Source organism: Poecilia mexicana, unplaced genomic scaffold (genome assembly GCF_051168715.1).
Source record: "Poecilia mexicana isolate PSO_F unplaced genomic scaffold, ASM5116871v1 scaffold_2, whole genome shotgun sequence".
Classification (NCBI taxonomy): Eukaryota; Metazoa; Chordata; class Actinopteri; order Cyprinodontiformes; family Poeciliidae; genus Poecilia; species Poecilia mexicana.
In genome coordinates, this window is record NW_028263371.1 from 58436792 (window position 1) to 58450193 (window position 13402).

General features: G+C 36.0%; 1 protein-coding gene across 1 annotated transcript in view; it reads right to left on the minus strand.

The window, feature by feature from the left end:
• Positions 1-11615: 11615 nt before the first annotated feature.
• The window catches only part of LOC148161002 (uncharacterized), a 3520-nt gene continuing 1733 nt past the window's right edge, over positions 11616-13402 (minus strand). Inside the window, exons 3-4 of the mRNA XM_088003689.1 lie at positions 12862-12954; positions 11616-11997 (exon numbers count right to left, since the gene is read on the minus strand). Of these exons, the coding sequence (XP_087859815.1) occupies positions 11830-11997; positions 12862-12954 (261 nt within the window). The 3' untranslated portion in view covers positions 11616-11829. The remainder of the gene's footprint in view (positions 11998-12861; positions 12955-13402) is intronic.

The following is a 13402-nucleotide window of genomic DNA, read 5'->3' on the forward strand; positions in this document are numbered from 1 at the left end:
CATGACACTGTCATAAACATGACAACACCTGTCATAACATGACGGGTTATGACAGGTGTTATGTCTGTTGTCTGTTGTATTTATGACTGTTGTCATAAATATTATGACAACAGTCATAAATATTTATGACTTGTCATAAAGCGTCATTCGGTAAATTATGACACTATTAATACAAAGTTGACATTATTCAAAATGTCTTTGTTATGACAACTTGACATTAACCAAGAAATCATTACTGCTTAAACTTTACCTTTAATAACATAAGGTTAAATTTTTAAAGTGCAATCAGTAATGCTTTTATAACAAATTTATATCAGTAATGATTTCTTGGTTAATGTCAAGTTTTTATTAAAAGTGTCATAATTTACCGAATGACACTTTATGACAACAGTCATAAATATTCATAAAGGCTTATTCATGTTCATGACAGGTGTTATGACATGTTTATGACAGTGTCATGTCAGTCTTATTCAACCCCCTTCAAATAAAGTGTTACCAAATCGACTATTAACTACTAACTAGACCACTATGTTTGGTGTTCTAACATTTTAAATATAATGTGACTGTAATTGTGTAGAACTAGGCCCATATTTTCCAATATCCTTCCCAGAGAGCCTTTTATCTTGGCTTACAAATTAAACCTTAAGATTAATCTTAAGCATAATTCAGCCGAGAGCGACTGAGCCAGGAGTCGACAGAAATGACGGATGGTTGAACCAGTTGCTAGGTGTGACGCTGTCTTCAAAATAAGGTGTAACAAACCAACCATCCGTAGTCTCATTAAACAAACACAAGCCTTCATTTTGTTGCTTATTTGTTTGTATTTACTAAATGAGATCGTACATTAATTCACACTCATCACATCAAGCTCTCAGGTTTGACTCATTTCTGTCCAACTCTTTTTGGGGACTAGATGTTTTGCCACATACATACATAGGCTGGCATATATTCATGGTTTCTTCTACACTTCCATGTTAATTACATAATTTATACAGACCTTATGAATAAGCATGAATGGTTGCCTGTTTAATATCCCTTTGTAATCAACTGCCAGTGTTTATTTTGCCTTTTTGCTGCTGCTAAAGGCTCCAGAAAATAAATGAAAGTATTCAGTGATAAATTTTGCTGTTGTAATTAAAAACAAAGGAAAATAGATGGTTTGATGACATAAAATGAGAAATGTTTGAAAGTTTAAAGGCGTTATCTTCAAAGATCACCAATATGAAGACTTTGTCATAAATATGACATTTTTCATAACATTCAGAGGATTTATGGCAGGAAAACAAGAAATCACTTCAGTCCACATTACACTGGAGGGTAAAGAAATATTCTTTTTATAAACCTCTAACCTAGTTTTTACTCCACTGGTTTCTCATTTATTTAAATTACGTCAACAGCGCAGGTTTCTGGAGGTGAAACGTTTCAGGTGCTTCAACACGAACATCTGAGCAAGATGCTGCTAACAACTATTACCCATTTGATACAACCCATTTAAACTGCAGTGTGTGTGTTACACTGTGTTTTCTGTCACAGTGTAACAGACTCACTCACTGTTGTCAGTAGAAACAAGTGTTTATTTTTATAAAGAACAACCAACCCAGGGAAGCTTTATAGTTCAGGGTATAAAAGGCCAAAGCAACGACCAAAGAGCCCCGTCTGACTGAAATAAAACACAAAAGGAACAATGACTGAGCTCCTTATGTATCCACAAAACAGGAGAGAAAGGACTGAAAGAGAAAAACCTCTACCACCTTCCACTGTGAACAAAACCACCTTCCTTTTAGATGTTCACTTACATTTACTCACACACAGATACTCAGTTCTGCTGCACAAGTGTTAGACAAATAGATGAGTTCACTGCAAACCAAAGCCGGGAGAAAGAGGCCTGTCGCTTTGAGATGGAGCTCTTTGCACTGATAATCTGCAACACCAGGCAGAGCTGAAACAACAGGGGAGGAAGAGGAGAGCCCCTAGAGGTCAGGGGCGGTAACACCACTGAAATGTAAGGAGCTTGGCTAAAAGAAAACTTAGTTAAATGTAAGTTGTCTTCCTTTTTCAAGAGTCCATTTGTTCTTTAATTACAGGTTTACATCCCTGCTATCAGAATTTTAAATTGCTTTTCTGAGGCTGGGAAGTTAAAAAAGAAATATAAAGATGATCTTCAGGATAAATATAATGGGTGGGACCTGTGAAGCAGAAGCCCTGAAGGTTTGAAACTTTTAACTAAACCATATTGAACAGCATCAACTCAACAGCATCAGGGATGAAACTGCTGCAACATCTGTACAGCACAACAGCAAATTGGATTTTAGCAAAACCAGAACACAGAGGGTGAATTCAGCTGCTGCTGCCCAAAGCTAAACATAAAGCTTTTAGAGGAAACTCGGCTTTATTGCCATCACTAAAGGGAACGTTATCACTGCTTTATAAAAATGATTTCATCATTCCTGTTACATGAAGTTGGCAAGGCAACAGAATTAGGAAAAAAAAATGGATTGTTTGTTTCAAGCAAAAAATCAAATAAGCAAAATTTGTACCAAAACTAAGCAAATGGACAAAGATTTCAGTGTCTTAAGCTGCAAACTCCTGTCACCAAAATGCATTTAATTCTGTGGGATATTTTAGGCTTATTTGTGAATTGGCTATGCTGTTTTGTAGTAATGTGAGCAGCAGCCGTGGTGATGAGATGGAAAACACCGACATCAGTCCAAGGAGTTACAAAGTTAATCCAAGAGAAAATCATCCAGGATGTCACAAGAAGAACCCAGAACCCAGTGCTTAAATCTACTTTTAATTTTTGTCATTCTTTTAAGGATTCAGATGTAACTTCCAGGCCATTGAATCCTGCATGAAAACTGAACTCTTAACATCTGTGTTGACCGATCAGCTGAACACGCCGTTATGCTTCTCTTACAGCACAGTCTGTCCTGGCAGTCAGACACAGTGGAGGAAACTAATGGAGACACACGAGTGACTGGAAAAAACAGAAAAACTTTTCAATTGTATGAGCCTGAGGTTTTTTTGTATAAACCAGAGTAATCCTCTGAGGCCTTCCTCATCTCTGGACCTTTCAGGAACCGCAGTACATATCGACTGTGCAGTAGCTTTGCAGTTTGATAGCCAATTTGCCGGCGCCTCCCTCATGAGCTGACAGCACTGAAGGTGCCCCAAGTGCCAATTTACAAGTACTTGGAAACGAACACCTACTGAGAAAGAAGAGGGTGAGAAAAAGATAAAAGGCAGAGAGAAAGTTCAGCTTGATCAGCCCACCTTTCCTGGGAAAGCTCCCAGCTGGGTAAAACCGCCCCGAAGTGAGGAACGGACAGGAACAGAAGCTTCTGTGCCTCCCTGTTTATCTGCCTCATCATGTTGCGAAGAAAATAGATTTACAACTTTGACACTTAATGTGAAGTGTAAAAAATAAGGACAGCCTAAAAGAAAAGCTGACATGTTGTCAAGTATTTTCCTTTTTTTTATTTTTCCAAAATGCAGTAGTAATTAAAATCTTACTATACAAGTTTATCAAATTAAATGAAAAAGCTGTGAAGGATCAGACACCCGGTAATGATTCTGGTCTGTCGCTTCGCTCTGAGGAAACTTTCCCTGCTTCTTATTTTCTGTTTGATGTTTAAATTTCTTGCCTGTTTAAAGTCACATTACAGAATCTCAATAAGAAGAAGTGACCTTTGACCTTTGACTCAGCTCCAGACTGTGAAGTTTTTTCTTTCTATGCAGTGTTTGGTGGATTTGTTGGGGTTTTTCTTCAATCTGGTCTCACATTTTCATCAGGCAGCTGCTGCTGCAGATTAAATTTAACGGATTCTGTGATGGTAAACAGGCTGAAAAAATGTTGATTTCAACAAATCTAAAATGTTTTATTTTAGTAGAAGAATACTTCGGATCTTTTAATAATTCCTGTCTCACCCAAACACCATGATCTCCAGTCAGCACAGAGGAAATCACGCCTGTCCTTTTTCATGACTGTTGGTAGAAAACCTAAAATATTACTTTTATTGTGAAAACTTCACTCACTGCCTTAAAGTACATGGTGACCAAACGGGGGTGAAATTGGTTTTACAATTGTATTTTTTCCCTCTTTTCAGTTCAAATGACAGTTTTCAGTTTCTTCCTGGGTTTTCAGTGACAAGAAGAAGAAAACTTTTCCTCAAATGAATGAGGTTGTCTAACTGTTTTGGTGGAGTTGTGGATGAGATTCTGCAGTATGCCATATATTACTAAAGGAAGAGTTTATTTATCCTGCTCTGTAAATGTGTCAATATTTTTTATTTTATAAAACAACCTATTGATAGTAAAGAGAAGAAAAATCCAAAAGAGCCAAAAACAGAAAAAAAAAACTGAATCAGAAAAACTGAATGTTCTGACAGGAGAAATGTTTTTTTTTTTAAATGCTGAAAAGAATGACGCCAAGCAAACTTAAAAACAAAAACAAAAAAACAAATCCACTAAAATTTGAACAACACAAAGAAATAGCTACCCAAATGAGTCTTTAAGTTTGATGGCCTCTCTGGTTTGTGGCAGATGGACGGTGGAGTGGAGACAAATGTTTTCAAGAAAACTGAACGGACCGTAAACACAGGAATCAAACTAAGTTATAAAACATGCTGCATTCAGAAGTGCTGAGTCCCTCATGGTGTTCCAACTTTTGTATTTCTCAAAGGTTTTTCAAAGAAACAAACCTGATGTAGTTCAGTTAGCCAACAGTTGATATAAACAAACCAACATATACACAGGAAACTGGAATACACTGTTCATAATCACCTTTAAAATGGCATTAAACATGTTTTTCAGTAAACCCACATTTCTGTGTTTGACAATCTAAGAAGTTATTTTCATTGGTTCTAAGCAGAAAACCAAACAGATTTTGAACTATTTCAAGTTTACAGCATTAAATTCAGTTTAATTATCTGAGGAACTTTTAAAGAGCGTTCTGGGAGCTTGTTGTGTGTTAGGAGTTGTAATGACTAATAAGTTTTTGTAAAATGTTGGGAGAATGAACTTTCTGTATGTTTGTGTATGTGGTGAAGCATTAGAGTATGGAAGAAGTAATGAATTATTTACAGACATAATCATATTGGATTCTGTCTTCCCATCAAAGCATTTCTGTGTTAATTGGTGTTTTCATTTGATACATAAACAAAAGCAACAGCGGATTATTAAAGCAGTTGTGTGCAGCAGCCAGAGGCAGAGTTCTGTTGGGGAACATTCATTTATTTGTCTGGAGTTCCTCACATGATTCAGAAACTCTGGAGAAACGTCAGTTTGTTTTCCCGCCTTCAACCTGATTATCTCCTCCAAATTATAAACATTTATTCTTGTCTTTGCATCAAAAGCGCTAAGTAAGAACTTTGTTTCTGCTTTCTAATTACCTGTACACTGTGGAAGATGCTTTTTTTAATGACTTCAGTTTTTACATCACAAAAATATCTGAATTTTCATATTCATTTAGTTTTTCCATTTGTTCTTTGAAGCATCATTAGAAGAAGACAACAATAATAACAATAATAAACGGTTGTCATTGTCCAAAATTGCCCCATAAAAGCAGCAGATCTCTGTGTTAGCCTCTAGCCAACATGAGGAAAACAACAGAACAGCTGCAGAGAGAAACAGAGTTTATGGAGCCAATATGTGCAGGAGGAATTAGAACAAAATTGCAGCTGGTTTATTGAATGCCTTCCTGTTAGTTTCAGATTATATTTTAAGATGGATTAAATGGAGGTTCAATCCACAATAAGCACAATAAACAACAAAAATCTAGAAAACATTATAAAACAAAAACAAACTCTAAAGGAGAAGAGCTGAACACTTCATGAAACAACTAAATCAGCTGCACTGAACAGAATTTAAAAGCTTTGGTACATTAAAGTTTGTTACTGATGTCTGAAACTATATTTTGTTTTCTTTTTGCCTTTATGGTACAATAAAGCAAATTTAATTAGTTTATAGTGTCGCATCACAGTGAGTGGATGTTGTTCTGGTCTGTTCTTCTCCAGGTTATAAAGATCTTATAATAATACATTTTATACTTTAACTAATTTTAAAAATCAAACTCATACTTGGCATTTACAGTTTATCATCTCATTTTGTTTGTTTAAGTAAATGTGTCACGGCCAGTAAAAATGGTTTCAGCAGATGAACAGTGTTTAAAGAAACACAGAAAAACACAAAGTTAGTTGCTTAATTAGACTTTAAAAGAAAGATTAGTTTCTTGAAACCAAAGTAGAACATGAGTCATTAAACGTGACATTTACACAGAACTGCACTTCGGCAATTAGGACTACAGCTGTGATTGAACCTGCATGCAAATGAGACCAACATGTATGTTTCTATGCAAGGAAAGATGGATTATTATTTACCATGACAGGTAATGATAGACATACCCTTCTACTTGAAGATATGTGACTGTTTTCTTTTTCTTCCTTTTGTTCAGCTTCCCGTTAAACAAGGAAAGAAAAACACTGGAGACCAAAGTCGTCGTATTTCTGATCGATGTTTGGAAAAAGTGAGTTTTGAAGGAAGAGTCTGGGATATGTCTGTTTATTTCAAAGCTGAGCTTAAGATTGATTTGTGCTGTACGATCACAGTCAGACTCACCATTTTCGAGCTCCGTTTGTGCTGCAGGGCCAAATAAGGCAAACTGGTGCTGATGTGATTTATCAGAAAGGCAGGAAAGGAAAATGGAAAAGGTTTTTCTATAAAGGGCTAAACAGGATGAATTGCATCCAGGGATCATAATAAAGAGTTCAGAGCAGCTGACGACTAAATAATAGCAGGCGTTAGTGATTATGTTCCTTATGTGACAATTATGCCTCAATAATATCCTTTATGGCTAAATGACACTATTAAACTTAAAAACAGGGAATATATTTAAAACTTTCTAGTTTTTGTTAGGCTTGTTGCAAAGTCACAGAAATGATTGTAATGAATAATAATTGCTGTTTTGAGGCCATTGTTTAACTATAATAGAATATTAATAATGCAAGTTTTCTCTCTCAAAAATCAATAAATACTTAACACTGAAGCTGGAAGATATCTTAAATATGAACAAAAATATTTAAAAAAAACGTCCAAAAACAATAAATAAAACTGAAATAAAATCCCACACAATCAAAACCACAAATAAAATAGATTATGAAGTCTCTGTAAATAAATAACAATCACCAAAATGGAAATTTATTGAGCTTCTACTAATTTATTATGCAAATAACTGGTTTATTGTTTATTGCAACAGGAATAGTTTCTGTTTGTAGGTATAGACTAAAAACAGACTTCTACCAAAAACATAGAAAATACTGGACTGAAAACCTAAAGACACCACACACTGTTCATTTATCAAGACTCTTATTTGGTTTATTGATGAGTAGATAAAAAAACAACTAATTCAGAACATAATTATTTAGTATTTTTAACAGAATAAAAAGCTCCAGAGTGAACAGTAAGAAGACAGGCAGCCAAAGACGAGGAACTGAACCCGGGACAACGACGCCGAGGTTTATCTCTGCTCATGGTGTGTGTGTGTGTGTGTGTGTGTGTGTGTGTGTGTGTGTGTGTAGGTGTGTGTGTGTGTGTGTGTGTGTGTGTGTGTGTGTGTGTGTGTGTGTGTGTGTGTGTGTGTGTGTATGTGTGCTGTTCGAACTGAGCCACCCAGCATTCCCACACTTTGCTTTGTTCTTGATGAAATTCCTGTTATTTTTCCAGGTTGGATCATGCTGCCGTTTCTCCCTCTGAGTCTTGTTAAAGGATTTAATGGAACAACCATTAGGCCACACTTAATCATAACAGTTTCCCTCCGAATCTGTCATCCCATTTACATTTTAATTTGATATTTAATATGATTTAGACTTGTCTACTTAACAATATCGTCCAGTACACCTGCCAGTGAGGTCTCTTTTTTGACGCGCTTATTTTTAATGATTCTGGATCTGTTTTAACCTCCAGATTTTAATATGTTCTTGATCTCCGTTAATGTTTTGGTGTTTCTCTTGGGCCGGCTCATTGAAAATGAATGAGATTTATGAGATCCATTTCTGATTGGCCTGTTTGCACTGGCTCTGGTGGACGGATCACTGGGAGGAATTAGTTTGTGCACAAACCCGGCTGCAGTGCAGCTGCATATTTCATCATGAAAAGAATCTGGGAAATGAAAAGTGCTTATACTTTGTGTGGACATATATCAACACTAACTGCCTGCAAACAACAGTGATTTGATTTCAGCATGTTGCTGTTTAAGATGTTAATTTTGCTCTGTTCTAAATTTGAAGCGATGGATTTACCAGATCACATTCAGATGTTTGTGTTAAATATTCCCTACTGCGTTCATGAAATGCAGAAAGAAATTCAGTTTATGAAGCATGGCTTTCATAATATCCTGTTAGAACAAACCCATCAGAAACTAATCTTAACTCATTAAGATTAAAAAGAAAATTGTTTGGATCAGCATGAAGTGGGCTTAAATTCAGTCAGTTAAATTTTTGTCTCAGTGCCACAATAATTCAAACTTCCAATTATGCAGATGCACGCAGTTGGAGGTTAGCAAATGATCGCTACACATTGGTAATTTGTGCTCAAAGTTTCCATCAGGTCTGTGACTCATCGGTTATGTTTGAACACAGATGTCACATGAGACGAATACAGAAATATGATTATATAACGACGCAGGTTTCATCCAGCCAGTGACTGGCAGGAGTCTGCAGACCGACCTCCAACTGGCTGGTCTGCAGGAAGAGCTGCAAACTAAACAAAATTAGTTATTATTTTTCAGCAAATCTGCATCCTGGTTCCAGTCACCACAAAACAGCAGATATATTTTAGCATTACCCAAAAACAAACAGCCTGTTCTTTTGTGGATGAATTACTGGAGCACCTTCAGAGTTCTGGTGAGGAAGTGTCATAAACTCAACTTATTATGTAACACCAGTCATGTCACAGTCGTCTTCTCTTTCTTCTGTTTCCCACATGGACGGCTGAGTGTTTAGCTAAATTAGCCCATCATCATTAGCCGTGTTGCTAGGCAACTGGAGAGATGAAGCTAATCATCCTGACATGTCGGGGTGACGGAGATGCCACAGAGGTGGAGGGAGGAAACCGGGATGACCAGGAGGCCGTCGTTCTTCTGCCAGGTCAAACTGACGCTGATCAGCAGAGGAGGCACACGGTCACCTGCCTTCAAGGTCGTTTCAAACTTTTGTTTCAAAAATCTGAGTCAAATTCAGAACATTTACAGGATGGAAAAACTGTTTTTTTTATGTATTTCCTTTTTGTTGCCAGGAATCAGTTTTCATACTTTGAAAATAAATTTTCTGCACCTTGTTGAAAATAAAGAAATTATATAAATTAAATTATTTTTCAAAAAGAAACTGCATGTATTTGAAATGCTTAAAAAGCCATTTCTTCTGGAAGGTTCTGTGTTTCTCTGACCTGTCTACTGTTGTAACTATTGTGATTTTTACTTATGTCACTTTTATCTCATCATTTGAAAAAAAAAATGTAAAAAAGTCTTTGAAAGGCTTTTCTACTGCACACTGTTTGAACTGGAAGTTCAAACTCTACACATTTTCTCTTTGGTTGCTGTCAAAATATTCCACACTCTTAACTTTTATTTTCCTTTGAGAAGATTCAAAGTAAAACATTTATGAAATGTAGCTTTACCAAAGACATGCATCCATCTTTTAAGAAATGCCACATAGTTTCATCCTCTCAGCTGTGGAGCATTTCATGAGTGGGAGACAGTTTCATTACGACGGTCGCTTTTCAACTGTCATAATGGCAACACTTTTAAGAAAAGGCCAAGCCTGTAGTTCTTTCATCACAGGCTGCCAGTTGAGCTTTTTTAATGGAAAAGTCAGAGAAAAACTGGAAGCTGGAAATGAAGAAATTAGGTCTTACTTTAAATTTTTACTTTAAAAAAAAAACAAGAAGTTTCTCAAGGAACTTTTTCTACTCAGCCTGAAATGAACATTTTCAAGTCTTCTGCATGAACAAAGTTGTGTTTCTTTCCAAGCACTTATCTAAAAAACACTAATAAAAGTGATTAACTCTTAAAACAAACCTTCATCCCAGACTCGTTCAGCACCAACACCTCAGAGAAACTCAGAGAAAATGGTTGTGCACCTTCTCCAGATCCACAAAACCACCATGAGTTTCCTAAGGCTTTGTATATGATACTTGGTATCTTCCCTGTCAAATGTTTCTTCAAAGTGAGTTTAGTGAAATGGAAAGAAATTACAAGAAATTTATTTATTTTTCTCGACCACCAGTTTCCAGATCCCCCTGCTAACTTTAATACTTCTGAAGCCAATTTCCATAATCCTCTGAGATAAAATGGTGAAACGAGGGATCTGACTGACCAAGCAGCCTCACCACTCACTCAAACAACCAGCAGCTTTTTTAGTTTCAGTTGTTTCCTTTCTGTCAGAGGATTACAGTTTAACTAACTGTTGGCTTTTTTTCTCTGCAAACTCATTTTGACAAATGTGATCCAACAATAACTGCTTTACGGAGCCTCACTTAAAACATCTGAAGTATCCCATTAACTCAACAGTCAATTTCCTGTTCAGTGAGAAAAGCAGAAAGTTTCTGGTTAATGTAAGAACCTCAGTAACCTGAAGGAGGAACAAACAGAGGAGGACAGATGGACCCGCTTCCACCCAGTTAAAGAACAGAAATGCAGAGCAATAAAACTGTAATAAGGCCTTTTATTAAAACAATACATTCACAAATAAAACAGGATTATAAAAGCAGAAACGGGAAAACAGGAAACAGCTTTAACTTTAACGCCAAGAGGCGAAACAATGTTCTTACTTTGTTAAAGAAGAAACAGTTTCAAAAGAAGCATTTAGAAATGACAGGCAGGAAGCTGAACAGGATTTCTGTCAGTTTGCTTTTTGTTGTGAATGAAAGACATTGAGAGAAGCGTGTTTGATTATGAGGCAGAATATTTTTTATTCTCACACGTTTCATGTGCACCAATTTATAATGGACATTAATTTAAGACGACTAACAAATTGAGTCTGTTTCTTGTTTTGTTCCTTACACTGAAAAAAATAACTCTTTGGATTAACATAAAAAAATCATGGAAAGATTTTCCACCTGATTACTTTGCTTTATTTCAGCACTATGTAATTTTGTTACTCCGATTTAAAGGAAATGTGTTGGCTCAACTTAATTTATTAAGGTTATTCCAATTTAAAGGAAATGTGTTGGTTCAACTTAATTTATTAAGGTTATTCCAATTTAAAGGAAATGTGTTGGCTCAACTTAATTTATTAAGGTTATTCCAATTTAAAGCAAATGTGTTGGTTCAACTTAATTTTTGTGGTTGATTCAACTTATTTACTTTAGTTGGACCCAATGCAATTTAATAGAGCCAGACCAACTAATTTTACACCGATAACTTCACACTACTTAATTACGTTGATCCAACTCATGAAAATTAAGTTAGCTGAACAAACATGCTTCCTGCTGAAAGAAAGCTATTTAATCGTGTGGAAAATCTTTCCATGATTGAATTATGTTAAATCAAAGACATTTTCTTAAGTACTATTAAATGAAGTGTTTTAAGACCACACTGAAAGAAGAAAGAACACTCAACAATGAGAAAAAGTACAACATGAACTGTATTTTCAAAATTGTTATCCATTTTCTTTTTACACAGCACAAAAAACAGCTGAGTTGAAAGTTGAAATAAACAACAAAAGGTCAGTTTTGTTATTCCAGAAAAAAACTGGGCTGTGTTTAGCATAGATCAAATTCTTAACAACATAAAAAGTGTCAGTAAATTCGCTCAACTTTGCGAACTGTAACAATTAAAATTTAGTTTTCCATTGCGGTCTTTGGAAAAACATGTAAAGATAGATTGCTCAAGTTGTTCATCACTTCCACCCCGTCCAGGAGAATCCCAACATCCTCAATGGCATCGCCAGGCTCTGCACTCTCCGGTCGAATAACAGATTCCACAGACGGTCTCGGCCATTTGTGCACCTTGATGATGGGAACAAGGGTGGGGATTTGGGGAGGAGAGATTTCACATCTCATTAAATAAAAAAATAACTTTACACTTGTTTGGCTGACTCACCAACAGCTAAGGTCCATCAAAGACCTGTCTGTGTTAATTGTGAGTCCAGTGATAAGATTTCCCATTTAGAAAAGGTACCATATTTTCTACATTTTCACAAAAATCGTCTTATAATGCGGTGCACCTTGTGGTGCGGAAAATACGGTATATTGTCTCATATGGAAAAACATGAAGAGAAGGGATGAATCCCAAATAGGCCCCATATTCCATGGCCTGTTCTCCTCAATTGAAATGACAGTCTGAGGATCCACCACACAGACTGTCATTCTAAACCAGTCCAATTTATGTGCAAGTACAAAGCCCTGACTCTGTACACAAACCAAACATCTTATACATGAAGAACCTGTCTTGTTTCCTGGATGGAGGAAATGTCATGACTATGTGTGGTAGTTATTTCCAAATAGATCAGTACTAACATCTTAGGTAAAGTTAGTTCATATTTTTGTCTGCGTATGAAACAATGCTGTTAGAAAAAAAGGCTAAATAAAACAGGCCAAAGATCTTTTTGTGGAGTTTAACTCACCTAAAAATCCTCATTTTAAACCCACTTAACAATAACTGTAATTATATCAATCTTACTAATGATTATCCTTTTCTGTGGGAGAAATCTAAAAGCATCTCAAAAGTCAAATTAAAATTGAATGTACCCAAGTGAAAAAAAAAGTTTTAATGATCTTCTCTTACTTTAAATTTATTGGTAATTCACAGGAAGTCCAATTAACTCCAACTATAATCACCTCTTTTGTGGACACAAAGATAAATTAATATACCATGTACTCTTTCTCCAGCTTCTCTGGATCTTCATTCAGGTACACAGACAGACCTTTTAGGATCCACCCTCGTCTGACTTCAGCAGTGTTTTCCTAAATATGCAGATCAGAAAACAATGAGAACAACCGCAAAAATCCAGCAGTATACTATAGGGTCACATACTTGAAAACTTAGCTAAATTCAAAGGATGTCACAACGAAAGTGATCAGTGGCTTTCAGCCTATTTGAAAGATCTTTAAAATTGTTATTCTCCTTTCATTATGCCATGACTAAAATTAAGTTTAACATTTTATTTAAACTTCTAACTGAAGCTGTCACCTAAGAAATATTTATGTCTGAAACAAGGGTACAGTATAGGGGGATATACTGTGAAAAATCTATTTCCTCTGCCTTCTCCCAGTGCTAGAAACAACCAGTCAGTGGCAGGAAAGTGTTAGTGCTGTCAATCACAATCTCATGTTGCTGCTCATCCTTCTTCCCCCTTGCTCTGTACTATTCTGTAGCTAGCATAGGGCTGATAGCAGCTCATATCTACTAGAC